Raw genomic sequence first — 13,609 nt, 5'->3', positions numbered from 1 at the left:
GTATAATGACAATAAACTTGAACTTGTGATCAGCTGCTGTTTAAAATACAACATCGCCCTCGTGTGGAAATATAATCTCAAAACAAGCATTTTTCTTAGTTGCAACAGCTGTCAATAACCAACTGCAATCATCTCTATGCCGCAGGGAAATGTGGCCCAATATTTAGAAAGTATTAAAGTATATGTTTTTCCTGTTGTGTTTTACCTTTTACCGCTATACTTATATAGTTTCCTTCTGTAAGAAAAAAAGGAGTAAAAATGGGCAAAATTAAAATCAAGGATTTTGAATGCTGTAGATGCAAGGAACAGACAAAGACACCAATTTAAAAAAAAAGGTTTTCTGAAGAATGTGCTCAGGGTAGGCGATTCTCTGATAGACTTGGGGATAGAATTCTAGAGCTTTTGGAAGTAGCAAGAGAAGGCCCTGTCACCCATAGGAAGTAAATGTCAAACTGAAACTTTCCATATTTTCTCTGTTCTTTTTTAATTTTAGAGCAAAACACAAAACAGATCATATATATGTTTCTTTATTTTTGAAAATAAAAACTATTTACATCAATCCATATTCCCTATTAAGGGATGTATTTATAGGATTTGTATTACACATTTTGGCTGTGTTTTTTAAATTCAACATTACAGTTGAGAAAATAAAGTAATCAACTCATAATACAAAACATCCTTTAAATGTTACATTATAATCTTATTTGCTAAGATCTTTGCACATGCTGTATTTCAGCCCTAACCCACTAAGCATTGTAAAGAGAAGGAAAACTACTTCAAACTTCCAAGGTTCACTACAGATTGCTCTGATTACTTCAGAAATGTTCTGATCCCCCATTCTTAATGGAACTTATCTTAGCCATTGCATCTTGGAACAAAAAACAAAGTCCTGAAACATCAGAATGAATTAATCTCATTATCAATCACACCATTAAACAAGTAGTGAAACACAATGTATCTGTTAAATATACAGACAATGTTACCCTTTCCATAATATTTTTCTTACACCTGGAATCGTCTTCCAGTAGGAGATACGAACAATAATTGCTTTCACAGTTCAAGTTTCACGGCGCTGAATTTTGCAAAACAAAAAAGGCTACAGAGCCTCTGGGTACTTTGACACCACTGTAAATATCCACTGAAATGATGGGCTACTTGAATTGCCCTGTGACAAAGGCAACAGATAACACCACAAAAGGAGCTGGGAAGCTGCCCCAGCGGCCTTGCTCAGACCTTGATGGAGAAGGACGTGCCACAGGAGCAGCCGTGCTCGGCCTGCGGGTTATTTACCACCTGGAAGGAGGAGCGGATCAGCTCCTCGCTGAAATCCAGTGTCGCTCCCTTAATAAACTCCAGACTGTCCTGGTCAACGACGACCTCCACGCCCCTCTTTTCAAACACTCTGAAAACCAGAAGAGACAAGGAGTTCGTAGGATCACTTTATTGGCCACATACAATTTCTTGCATTAGGAACTTGTCTTTTCGCATACCCCTGGTTGCTCTCCATGAGACACACAGACAAGGGGAGAAGCTGGGTGTCAGAGCGCAGGATCAGCCATTTATACAGCGCCCCTGCAGCAGTTGGGGTTAAGGGCCTTGCTCAGGGGCCCAACGGAGTAGGATTCCCCTGCCGGTCGCAGGATACGAACCGGCAACCTTCCAGCCACCGGCGCAGATCCTAAACCACAGAGCCACCGCTCCGCCCCTGTTCGCCTTTGTGATCGATGGCAATGCAGGTTTTTTTTTACGAATGAATCATATACCTTTCAAACATTTAGAAAAGCTCATTAAACGGTTTTAACAAATGCACAACAGAAGAAAGAATGCAAACTTGGGCAGAGATCTGGCCAGGTGTATTAACACCTACAGACATTACTGAATATGCTTAGTGGAAGAACACAAAGGAGAACGGGTGATGGAACTGGGCAAGAGCTCATCATTACCTGTCTTCTTTGTTCTTCACACTGTCCACAGAAAATTTATACTGAAATCCAGAGCAGCCTCCACCTTCCACTTGCACCCGCAGAAATTCTCCCTTCTGCATTATTTCACTTAGCCTCTGAAGAAACACAGGTTGTTTCCATCAAATACACACGCATTACAGCAAGACAAATTAACACTATCATCTTAAACCACTAAAAATATTCTACAGAATAAAACTGTCTGCTTGGTTTGATGATGAGGGTAGCTTATTTTTAATTTTTGCCCAAGTTTATTGCATGTTGCACTTTTGAACCTCTGATTCTTTTTAAACATGAACTGTTTGCACCACCATCTGACAATGAAAAAAATCAAAGGCTAGTCATACCGATTTACATTTCAATGTGTGGTTCAGTGGTTTTCCTTTGTTTTCTGTTAATTAATGTTTCACAGTTTTCAGTCATGAATTTGTAATGAATGCTTATTTTTGTTTCCCTATTACATGCATTTGTCACTGTAGGTGGCAAATATTCCGTCAGCAGGGGAATTAAGTTCTTGTAAATATAAAAATCTCTCACACTGCTGTAGGAATGACAATCTTTTTCCACCACACCTACAAAACATACAAAGGAAAAAGTTTGTCATTACTGGATGTTTCTTGTGCTGTTCAAGGAGATGGCACAATGATGAAGATTGTATATTTAATCCTCTTATGACTAGTCCTGACTAATCATATGACCACAGACATATGATTTTTATGAATAGTAAAGGAAGGACTATTTGTGAAGCACTGGCACTATACTACAAACATCATTCTGCCTGTTTATTTCAATTAGAAATGAAGCATTGTCTTCACCTTTACACACGTATCGCTAAGGAAGATCTGATCCTGAAAAGAGTCCATTTCTGTTGGTCTCTGCTGGGTTGAAGAGCTGTTCCATCGTATAGGCCAGGTGGAAGCCACAGACAGACACTGTCTCACAGGCCCCAGAGAGCTCTGCAGCCATAACTGCTGGCTAGACCTGCAAAAGATCACAGCAGACACCCTGCAAAGCGAGTAAACACACACTTAATAACACTGGAAAAAAAAAGTGTCAGCTGATTTAACCTGGTCTGTCCTCAGACAAAGCCGATAAGATGATATGCTATCACCTGATGGAACCTGCTGAGTTATACAACTATGAAATACCTTGGATTTGCTCATCTGCACACAAAGGATAAAATAATCAAACCAAACATTTCAGGAAGAAAAGACAGGAATTGCTTGCTTGAACAGTTTTAGCAGAGAGGGATTGCTTAAAAGTATGATATAGAGAATATCCCCACTGTATTATTATACAGAGTATCAAACGGCAGCACTGCCACATTATTGCCTGATCTCAGGAGGTAAGCAAGGTGGCAGCAGCACGTGTCCTGGGATAAGAAACCAGTGGGAAAAACCAGGGCACTGCTGTATGTGACACCAGTGGACCTCTTAATAGGTGGCCCTCTTTCCCCCAGAACAGAATGACAAACCAATGAACCAGTTTGGTGACTGCATGTGGGAAGAAGGTGACATTAAACTGAGGTAGGAATGTGAACCCTGATGTCCTAGTGAAAGCCTACTTTGCATTATGGGCTGTTGCACTTTAATGGTGGACATGTACTATATGAGTGACACTTTCCTCACCATGTTATGGGGTGTTTTATAGGACACTGTAGCTCTAATTAAGTGACTGTTCTAAATAAATCTGCAGAAGACCTTAAGAACAATGTTATAAACGTCAAAGAAGATAATAAGGTTGATTGTTTAATTGACTTTCAGTAAAAACAAGAAGACTATGGACTCTAGAAATGGACTTAGAGATCCCATATCTAAAAGACGTTCAGTAGGCGGGGAAAATCTGTTGTCACTGTTATTTGTTTTCCACGTTCAGCTAGTTAATGCCCGATCAATGTTATATCTGCAATAATAAGTAACATATGTTAATTTATACATGTTTGGTAAATTTTAAATGAAAACATTAACAAATGTGGGAGAGAGTTTCATTTAATTAAAGTTTTGTCTCCGTAACTTTCAAGTCGATGACCCCCCAAGGCAAGATTTTGAATAACAAACGATCGTTTAATTTTGAACCAATAACCTCTGATTAAAATGCAAATGCCATTACTGTGCTTTGCTACGTGAAATACAAAAAGATCGGATGCCTGGTAGACCTACCTTACTAAACTCTTAGCAAGTGTCCTAGCCCCGTAGATAGCCGTCACCAACATCACTGCAGTCTTCCATAACAAAAAGATCCCGCCTCTCACGTGAAGGTCCAAACAAATGTAGAAAGATTATTGGTTAATGTGGATGTCTATCGAATAACTATGTCCACGGTAGCCCAATTGTAGTAAAGGAAGTGAAAGGTGATTGGTTTAGATGGGGGTAGCTCGATGACGTAGTGACGCCTGATATATCACGTGATGAGGAAATTGTTCCTCGGCTCATAGTTTAAGGGTAGTGCTCTTATATTCTTTGGAAGTGGTGTTGCCTAATACAAAGCGGTAGTACATTTCATGTGTTGAGTTGATAAATTTGAGTCAAGTTACATAACTTTTGGGGGAATCGACGGAGAAAAGGGAATATCGCTCTGTTTAACTTTTACAAGCTTTTGACGAAATTGAAGTCTAGCGGTGGTGAGTGACGATTGTTCTTCAGGGTGGAGTTTTCTAAAGTTTGACTCATGCAATAAAAGTTATATAAAGTTCTGAGAGTTGTACATTTCTCGGAAATTTATTTTTCCGGCATTGTCATGAAACCACTTTTTTCATCTCTTTTTAAAAAATATGTTTTTCAGGGCGGACTAGAAATGGAGTACCGTGTTGCTGCACTCCTCTTTGTTTCTCTATTTGCTTTCACAGCAGCCGAACCTGTTACATTTATTGATTGTGGTAAGTAACTTAGTGTTTCAAGCAGTCATTGCTTATTCTTGGTTGTGAGAATTTTCTAGTTTGTGTTGATTGTATTGGAACTGGCTTTCTGCTTCTAGAAAGCCTGTTCCAGAATGTGAGTAATTCGTGATGTGGACAGAGTCACAGAAGTGACTTCTGTACAGGTATATTGCGAAACTTCAGACCATGCGAGATACCAGACACATCAGTCACGAGTTTCTGCTCCGAATAACTTCCTTTATTTATGCTTTACTGGTGTTCGTGTTAGGTGCTACAATAGATTGCACATTGTGCTGATATTTGCAGTTTTGTACTTTCTATAAAGCCTTTTCTTTTTGCAAAAAAGTGTATAACCATATTTAAACAGATGATTGTTTTCCATTCCAGCTAACTTAGTCACAAGTTCACTTAAAACAAGTTCTAAAATAATAAAACTGTACATTTTAAAATTTCTTACAGGATCCAAGGAGGGGAAAATATTGACCATTGAAGTCAATCCTTGTCCAAAGCAGCCTTGTGAACTTAAGAAAGGACAGTCTTATTCTGTCAATGTGACCTTCAACAGTGGTAAGCTGCTCTGTTTCATAGGGCAGTGACTTATGTTACTGCACTGTAACATTTTATGTTGATTTATGCTTTGTTCTCTTATAGATTTAGTTTTTTTGGTTAAGGAATAATGTGGACAAACCAAATCAGTAACACAGATCAATTAAACTTTGGGTCCTCCTTCCAGAAAGCAGACATGCAGAAAACGCAGGTGTTTTTATGTTTGATTTTGTGCAATTCTGCAGAGATTGAAAGCAAGACCAGCAAGGCTGTGGTGCATGGAGTCGTCGCTGGTCTTCCTGTTCCCTTTCCAATTCCCAATGATGACGGCTGCAAATCGGGAATCGAGTGCCCTATTCAGAAGCAGAAAACCTACAGCTATGTGAACCAGCTGCCTGTAAAAGCTGAATACCCTTGTGTAAGTGCTCTACTGTGGTCAAAAAACCTTGTCTTGGAATATAGGGTGATTGGTTGGGGAGGGATTGGGGGACAAGTCAAATAGGAGCTGGACTCTTTTTTTTTCTTTCCTATTAAATTATGCTTTTAGATTGTGGTGTTTTGAACGCCACTAACTAAAAGCTGCACTTCCTCTTTTGAGCCTGCTTGTTCTAAAAATTAAAGTCTAACTTCTTATTTGGAATATATCCTAGGATGTAAAAGGAAAAGACAGGCCTTGTATCCTTTTCTGCTTGCCTTCAAACATCACCAGCTGTTCTTGTAGTAATGTACTACCTGCCACTAGGTCAGCGGTTCTCTGCACGCAGATAGTAGGGATGTTTAATACTAGCACTCTAAATTTCTACAATTCATCATCTCTTACGTTTGGTTAAGAACATCACAATTCCCCCCCCCCCCCCACTACAATTCATATCAGAAATCAGATTGTACCTTGTATTCAATTCTGAGCCCAGCTTATGTATAGTGTAACTCACATTGTAGAGTTTCATGTTTTATATTTAGAGATCATTAATCAAATAAAACCCACATGCTCCTTTGATCCTGTTCTTTGTTAAATTTTAGCAGTATTCTTACCCATTATTATGCATATCAATAATTATGTGCTTTTAATTTTGTGGCTTTCAGCTTCTGTTTTACCTCTGCTAATATAGTAGAATTGGCACTCCAACCTACTGGATAATTGCCAGTCTGTATGTGACTTTCCAGTTTTTGGCATAGGTTATGTAATGAACTGCAAATAAACTGAATAAATTATTTCAGTCTGGGTTCAGATCAACACACAGTGCTGAACCAGGACTTGATAGAGTTAGTAATGATTTACTGAGAACTGTTAAGTTTTCTTTATCCACTCTTGTCCTGCTGGACATTAGTGCAGCCTTTGATACTTTTGATCATAGTGCATGATTATCCATTCTTGCTAAATGTATTATTGAGAGTTGTCATTTTTCTATCGCATAAGATTCAGACAGTTTGTGCAATATGGGTATTGTATATCCTCAATAAAGTTGGTTACATTAGGTATCCTGCCGGGCTTTTCTTGGTTCTCTTGTTTTATCACACCAATGGATCAGATTTTTGTAGGTGCGGTATCAGTTTTTGTAGTATTTATATTGTCTTTTTAACCTTAACTGAAAAGAAGGTTGTACAACTAAGGTCATGCAAAACATAGTTGTGCATTTAATACTAATATGATCTGTTTTAACTTGTCTAAAACCTGATGATGTTTCATTCTAAGAATTCTTTCTGTTTTATTTCAGATAAAACTGGTTGTGGAATGGGAGCTGAGAGATGATAGTAATAATGACCTCTTTTGTGTCAAATTCCCAGTGCAAATCACAAGTTAAGGCAGAGTGGAAAACGTTGTTTGCAAAAAATACATTCTGAAGAGGAATTTTGCAAGTAGCAAGACACAGAGGTCAGGACAAGGAATAATCAAATGATGAATCAGTGGATTAATACATTTTAATGTTTATATCAGTTTTAATTTGGCTGATATATAAAACATCCTTGGCTTTTAATGTAAAAATACCTGAGAGAATGTTGAATAATTTATTCAGAATCTCGGTATTGAAAATGTAGATTTTGAAAGGGTCCTCTACAACAATGGTAAAATATTTTCAGACTTTTTCTAACTTGTTTTTATTTGAGGAATTGCCAAATATTACCTTAACAATGTAATGTTCTTTTCAGAGAACACAGGATAATGTTATATATCTTTTGAGGGGGACATTTTCCTTCATCTTCTTTTAAAGAGTATTCAGAAACTTACATTTCCAGTTTGAGATGCTGGAATTCAATTTTATTTGTACTATTGCACCCTAATTATTTATCAGTCCCTTAAACTATTTTAAGTGATTTTTCTTTAGCTGCTGTGTAAACTAACAATTTTCATATGAAGTTAACATTTTCTATAATTATTTTATTGTGTTACCTAACTTGTTTGGTCTATGGCTATGATGTTCAGTTCAAGCTTTCTGTGATTTAAAAGTTATTTTGTAGTTTTCAATATTTTTACACAAATTTTACACTTTGTATAAACTGAAACTTTGGTATGTAACAATTTAAAATGGAAGTGTTCTGAGTCTCAGCATGTTTGAACAAGATAGTTGAACAGGTAGATCATGATATGTGCATCTCCTTTCATTGTTGCCTTTTCTGTTTATCTGGTCACTTATCATGCTTTCTGTGGCATTAAGTCAGATAAGAATCTAGCACAGTAGATGTAGCCCAATTCATCACTGGACAACAAAATGTATCTGAATTAAACAAAGGTTTACATGAATTTGTTACAGTAATACCATTCCCACCTGTCTTAAATAAAAAGTAAATTGTTGCAAGAGATTCTTGGATCAATTAACTACCGAATTGGCTAAATGGCCACATTTTGTTTGTCACCTTTATGTTATTTGCATCTTGTTAAAATGAATGTGTATGCACTGTGAAAAAGTAACCTCTTTTGGTGTGTAGAGCTTGCTTAGTTAACAACCAGAGGGTTTAGAAGTAAATTATAGGACTGGACTGAATAAGGTAATGAAGGTTTACATTTTAGATATATGATGAGGTTAATCTGTAGAGATTCCAGAGTAAGGTAAGGTCCTCTTTCTGCCTTTTTATATTATCAATTACTTGGTTGATTTCTCCTGTTGGATGGATGTTTGCCAGTTATGCCTTCCGGCATGTAGGGCAGCAACATCCTGTTGCTGTTTCCATGACATTCGTTTTTTTACGGGACCAGGGCTGTTAGCCTTGTGCCCAACCTCCAACATGGAGGACCTGGCGCCCGACGTGGGACACAAACCCACTCCCCTGAGATTGAGTCTCGTGCTCTATCAACAGAGCTAGTCAGGGCTGTTTCTCCTGTTATTGACATTTATTTCATATTAATGGAGAACAAAAGATGAGTATTTTTCCAAAACTTGCATGTTTCTACAAATACTCTTGTAAAACAGTTTAGAACAAAGTCATTGTAGTTGAAAATATATCTTTGTAGATTAGTTATCTTTAATCAGATGATGCCAAAGTAAATCACTTAGTGGCCACAGACAAAACAAATTATTAAAAGTCTAAATTGTTTTCAAACAGAATTCCAGACAAATATGATTTTTATGTGAAGTAAACCATTGCACACTGGTTACTTAAGTACAAATTATAGTTTAAATTCTGTCAAATGTATATTAAGTGTTACATTTCTGATCTGAAGACCATCTCTATTGTTTTATATTTCTATAGATTCTGAGCTTGTTGACAAAGTCAGTTAAGCATCAACATTTCTTGAAATAGTTCTTAAATGTCTTTGACACATGAAAATTGGTATAATGTGTACATTATTAACCACTACCTAGTGAAGAAATTACCCATTTAACATGACAGACAAGCATACTATTATACACATAAGCCACTGCACCATATTGTAATGTATTACTCTGCAGCAATATGAAGATTTGAAGACAGCGCTAGGACTACAACATATTATCCAGAAGGAAATGGAACAAAACTGCAAAACCAACAACGTCTAAATCTATTATAAGGTATGTGAACAAAAAACTGAAAATAGTAATTGTTCACTTCTTAAGAGTACATTGTTACCCAGGCATGTATGCTCATCGAATGTCAAAAAAAACAATTTGTGCAAAAGCTACTTCCCATTAGAGAATTTAGCAACTTATTTAGTACACGGTATGTACTACAATGCAGAATAAATGCTCATTTTTCTTTTGTGCACTGTTTGTAGAACATAATTAATAACCTTCTCCAGTTGTAATTTCAATGTAATTTCAAGGCTTGCTTATTCATTTTATAGACTTTTCTGACTTTTACATGTTGGAATCGTAGTGGTTTTGCTAATTCAAAAAATTCATTGTAACACCCCTCACTCCAATCCAGACTCCATTAAAAAAACAAAAAATGTAATATGACATGCCCAGGAAAATCTAAATTTAACACGTTACCTTTGTCAAAGAGATTTTTGTGTAGCTCAAATACTTCTCTCAGAAAATAGCTTTTTTTTTCTTCTTGAAATCACCATTTTTAAGATTAAAGGGTCTAAAACAATATGACAGTCATCCCTCAAATATTAATTCAACTCATATGGACGCAATATCCAAACACTATGCTGCCTTCAAAGACTGGAGATGATGGATTTACTGTGTTTATGGGTAAAGATCACAAAATATGAAATGGCAGTGACTGGTCATTCAAACAGTCTACATGACTTCCATAATCTTTAACAAATATCTATGAAACGCCACACTTACTGTCACATTACATATGTTTGCTTATCTTTCATTCTCCATAACAGCTCATTTTGACTAAATTATAAATTGCCATGGAAATAAAGGAAAATACTATTTTACAGTTAATCAAATATTTAAATGTGACTAAAGGCAACACCATGGTCAATTCTTAAGGCATCCATAAACTTCCAGTAGTTAATGTTTGGGGATAAAAACATTTCTTATAACCTCTGTCTCTTTGGCTGTTGCTAAATAGCAATATCTTGACCAACAAATACTGTATATTTTTTGTTCATGAATCAAGTTTCAGGTGATACAGGTAGATGATAAGCTCAAGGAGGAGAAAAATGTAGTTTAGTGCAATCTATAGTCTGCAAATAGGAATACATTAAGCAGGGTTGTTGCTTTTTATGTACTGTTATACATCTGTATACAAATTGTACATATAAAATAACTATCACTGAAACTGTACTATGGTTACAAAAATCAACTGATTTGTACATTTTTTAAATAGTTTATATGCTTGCCTAAATGCTACCAGAATTTTAAAAATGGGTCAACTTAAAGGGACAATGAGAGTCTAACTTGTAATTAATTTTAAACTGGGTTTGACCTAATAGTGCACTCACAGGGAGCATTTTGGTTGCAATGGGCCTCTGACCCTTTCCTGTGCACAAAACACAGATCAAGATATGTTAACATGTGGAAGCCAATTAGGCCTAGTATTGGCCTAGCTGAAAAAAATCATTTATCAAGTTTAATGATTATAATGGTTGTGTTTGACCCTCAGCAGCAACCCTTGCTTAACTACAGTACTTTCACAGTGCTGGTGCTGTTACTGTCCATTTTGTTTCAGCCTCTCTAGTCTCTGCAGCAGGGCATTTCCAAAGGCTTCTCTGTAAGCAGGGCTGAGGGAGTCCAGCAGGGAATAAACAGTTTCATGGTACTGCGTCGTCACACTCTCATCCACATGGTCAAAGGCATACCCCACCACCTGCCAAAAGGACAACACATCATTGAGCTACTTTAGTAAACAACAAATGAGTTTCAACTCTGGGATTTCAAAACCACTGGTGAACATTCATTTTTTCATGCTGAAAATTATCTTTTGTAACTTTGCACCGACTACTGTAATCGTTTGGGGTAATGGTCTTTTTAACTGAACTACAAAACCTTCTAAAACTGGTTCGATCCTCTGAAACAAGTTGTGAAGAATCAAAATAAACGCAGCTCATTCAAGGTTTTGTTTCTCGTAAGTTACAAGAACTTGAAGGGATTTGGATTTGGACTTGGCACTGGGAAGTCCCGTTTCACGCCTCTTACCCTCAGCCCTGCCTCTGTGAGCTCCAGGCAGTAGCGGTTGCCTTCTCTCGTCTGCACATTGATGTAAGCCACATCGACAGCGTTCTGCAGAACCTGAGAGACGGACATCGCGGATACGGCGAAGAGAACGTCGTTGACCACGGCTTCGGCTTCCTGTCTCATGTCCTTCACGTCTGCGAGCTCCCCGGTGTCTTCAAATGCCTCTCTACTCTGGCTGCCCGGGTTACAGTCTACTTCCATCCTCTAGAACACAGCAGTAAGAGCACGGGGGTCTTTGACTAAATAAATTACAACGCATTAGCTAAAAGACAATGTGACCAAACCCACAAGTACAATATTAAAGTGATATTACATCTTAACATCTTTTATTCTATATCCCACTTCCTGAATTCACACTCAACCCATCATTCGAAAGCAACAATAAAATCCAAAGAAAATCTTTCTAGGGGTTTTCCCTTTTGGCTCAACACTCCCGAATTTCCATTTTCCCCCAAATATTGTCTCCGGTAAAGGAAAGACACCAGCCACTGCATCATAAATCTACATCAATGATGTGAAATTGCTTTTAATTGAACCGCATGCAACATCCGATAAGGATAAACAAATCCACGAATAGTCAACTTTATAAGGGAATATTCCTCCACGCCACGAACCCCTTGAAATCCTAAACACTTTACTTACTCGACATTAAGTATTACAACACAAACGTTTTGTATTTAGGCGTTAAATATCTAGTTTTTACGACTCACCTCCTCCGAGGATAAATCTACACTATTCTTCCGGCTCATGCCGGGAATGACGTCATTTCTATGCGTCTGAAAAGTATAAACAATTTGAGTAAACGCACGTCCTCCCCAAAGCATTAAAAATAGAAGTTATTTTTTATTGATATGGTACAAGACTGCAGTTCATATTTATACTGTATGTATTTTCACTGTGTTATAGGCATGTTCATAACTTTTTCTCATCTGAGGTTGCTATTCGGGACATTTTACAATTGACATAAAAATGTGTAATGTAAGGCATTATATAGGAAGGAACTGTATCATGATCAAGGTTTCTTGGAGTAACATCAATAATATGTTTTTTTTACGAAGACTATAATGAAAGGTGGGTTTCAGGCTTTTCTTACTGAAGAACCCTCTTTCAAGTGATAATATTCAATAATAACGCCCGACTTAAACATTGAATCAAACTGAACTCTGCATAATAATTATTCAACATAAAACAATTAAGCAAAACAGCAGGCCAGCACATTAGCTAACCATAAACAATAAATGTTTTCTTTCAGGAAACGGGTGGGTGAGTTCTAACGGTTCAGATCTTACAATTATTAACTACCTAACGGGCGGTGTAATAGTTCTTGGACGTTTCAGCACCAGTCCAGCTGTCAGCTAGATGAGGCTCTTTCCATCCGTAACTGTTCTTAATTTCTTAGTCAGAGAGATGGGGGGTGCCTTCGATTCTGCATGCCCCGACAGATGGAAAAACTCCCAAAGCGCTGATCGCTGTTTTGTGTTTTGGGCACACTGCCCTCAATTGGCTCGGAGAATCGGCTTCACGTTGATGCGTCGGAGCGACCCTTCAAAAACGCCAGGGTGCAGTTCATGGCGCATGCGCACCAGGAAGAGACAGCGGCCTGGCGCGGCGGGGCGTGCAGACTCATAGACTATTTGTAAACAAGAGAGGGACGGACGGAGAGAAAGGGAAAGGGGGAAGGGAGAGAGAACCGGGTCGGAACCAGACCCGGACAGCGGATTGAACAATACGTCCTCACCTCAATTTATAAGAGGAAATTGCTGACGTTTGGCTCTGTACGCGCGGAAGGATTCCTCTAACTAGCTTCACGCATGCAAACAAAAACATCTTTTGCTACGTCAAGACCGAAGAGGGAAAACCCAACTTTAATCTCTAGCTAATAGGCGTTATATCGGCACACAAAAGGCAATTCTGGTTAGCTAGCCTTGGGAAAGACGAAACGCAATCGGACCTCGTATTCAAAAACTGGAATTAAATAAGTACCTGCCGAGGACGGTCCATGTGTCCAGATGTATCTATAGCTAAAATTATAACCCGTTTTCGAAAAAGGGCATCACATGATGTATTTATGATAAGGGAAACTTCTCGCCTTTGGGTGGTGTTAGCACTCAGGAACCATTCTGACAAGAGTGGCCTTGATTTAAGACAATCTATTCCTAGATGATTACAGTACG

General features: G+C 37.8%; 3 protein-coding genes across 6 annotated transcripts; 1 reads left to right on the top strand and 2 right to left on the bottom strand.

Moving 5' to 3' along the window:
- Positions 1–465: 465 nt before the first annotated feature.
- On the bottom strand, positions 466–4,217 carry isca2 (iron-sulfur cluster assembly 2). 2 transcript variants are annotated; one of them, XM_015350248.2, is made up of 4 exons: positions 4,121–4,217; positions 2,777–2,966; positions 1,944–2,059; positions 466–1,402 (listed from the first exon to the last, which is right to left on the bottom strand). In XM_015350248.2, exons 1-4 carry the CDS (start codon positions 4,171–4,173, stop codon positions 1,228–1,230), a joined length of 534 nt encoding a protein of 177 aa, XP_015205734.1. In that variant the 5' UTR covers positions 4,174–4,217; the 3' UTR covers positions 466–1,227. The 2 variants fall into 2 exon arrangements, with proteins under 2 accessions (XP_015205734.1, XP_006632427.1); XM_006632364.3 differs by having other exon boundaries at positions 2,777–2,942.
- A 149-nt stretch (positions 4,218–4,366) lies between these two features.
- LOC102689997 (NPC intracellular cholesterol transporter 2) lies at positions 4,367–8,177 on the top strand. 2 transcript variants are annotated; one of them, XM_015350250.2, is made up of 5 exons: positions 4,367–4,578; positions 4,743–4,836; positions 5,296–5,403; positions 5,628–5,800; positions 7,098–8,177. In XM_015350250.2, exons 2-5 carry the CDS (start codon positions 4,755–4,757, stop codon positions 7,182–7,184), a joined length of 450 nt encoding a protein of 149 aa, XP_015205736.2. In that variant the 5' UTR covers positions 4,367–4,578; positions 4,743–4,754; the 3' UTR covers positions 7,185–8,177. The 2 variants fall into 2 exon arrangements, with proteins under 2 accessions (XP_015205736.2, XP_006632426.2); XM_006632363.3 differs by having other exon boundaries at positions 4,368–4,581.
- A 2,280-nt stretch (positions 8,178–10,457) lies between these two features.
- Positions 10,458–13,524, bottom strand: gskip (gsk3b interacting protein). Of its 2 annotated transcripts, none has more exons than XM_006632211.3 (3): positions 13,419–13,524; positions 11,397–11,639; positions 10,458–11,067 (listed from the first exon to the last, which is right to left on the bottom strand). In XM_006632211.3, the coding sequence occupies exons 1-3, from the start codon at positions 13,434–13,436 to the stop codon at positions 10,909–10,911; spliced, it is 420 nt and encodes a 139-aa protein (XP_006632274.2). In that variant the 5' UTR covers positions 13,437–13,524; the 3' UTR covers positions 10,458–10,908. The 2 variants fall into 2 exon arrangements, with proteins under 2 accessions (XP_006632274.2, XP_015205735.2); XM_015350249.2 differs by lacking the exon at positions 13,419–13,524 and adding an exon at positions 12,146–12,211.
- Positions 13,525–13,609: the final 85 nt, after the last annotated feature.

Source organism: Lepisosteus oculatus, chromosome 8 (assembly GCF_040954835.1).
Source record: "Lepisosteus oculatus isolate fLepOcu1 chromosome 8, fLepOcu1.hap2, whole genome shotgun sequence".
In the NCBI taxonomy this organism is placed as follows: Eukaryota; Metazoa; Chordata; class Actinopteri; order Semionotiformes; family Lepisosteidae; genus Lepisosteus; species Lepisosteus oculatus.
The sequence above is the reverse complement of the archived record's forward strand: the minus strand, read 5'-3'. Positions and strand labels throughout refer to the sequence as shown.

Coding starts and splice junctions, on each gene's coding strand:
- isca2 (XM_015350248.2), bottom strand. CDS start 4,173: ATGTTGGTGACGGCTATCTACGGGGCTAGGACACTTGCTAAGAGTTTA. Junction 2,967..4,120: donor CTTGCTAAGAGTTTAGTAAG/GTAGGTCTACCA, acceptor CTCGCTTTGCAG/GGTGTCTGCTGTGATCTTTT. Junction 2,060..2,776: donor TTAGCGATACGTGTGTAAAG/GTGAAGACAATG, acceptor GTGTTTCTTCAG/AGGCTAAGTGAAATAATGCA.
- LOC102689997 (XM_015350250.2), top strand. CDS start 4,755: ATGGAGTACCGTGTTGCTGCACTCCTCTTTGTTTCTCTATTTGCTTTC. Junction 4,837..5,295: donor TGTTACATTTATTGATTGTG/GTAAGTAACTTA, acceptor AATTTCTTACAG/GATCCAAGGAGGGGAAAATA. Junction 5,801..7,097: donor TAAAAGCTGAATACCCTTGT/GTAAGTGCTCTA, acceptor GTTTTATTTCAG/ATAAAACTGGTTGTGGAATG.
- gskip (XM_015350249.2), bottom strand. CDS start 12,184: ATGAGCCGGAAGAATAGTGTAGATTTATCCTCGGAGGAG. Junction 11,640..12,145: donor TAGATTTATCCTCGGAGGAG/GTGAGTCGTAAA, acceptor GCTGTGTTCTAG/AGGATGGAAGTAGACTGTAA. Junction 11,068..11,396: donor TCACAGAGGCAGGGCTGAGG/GTAAGAGGCGTG, acceptor TCCTTTTGGCAG/GTGGTGGGGTATGCCTTTGA.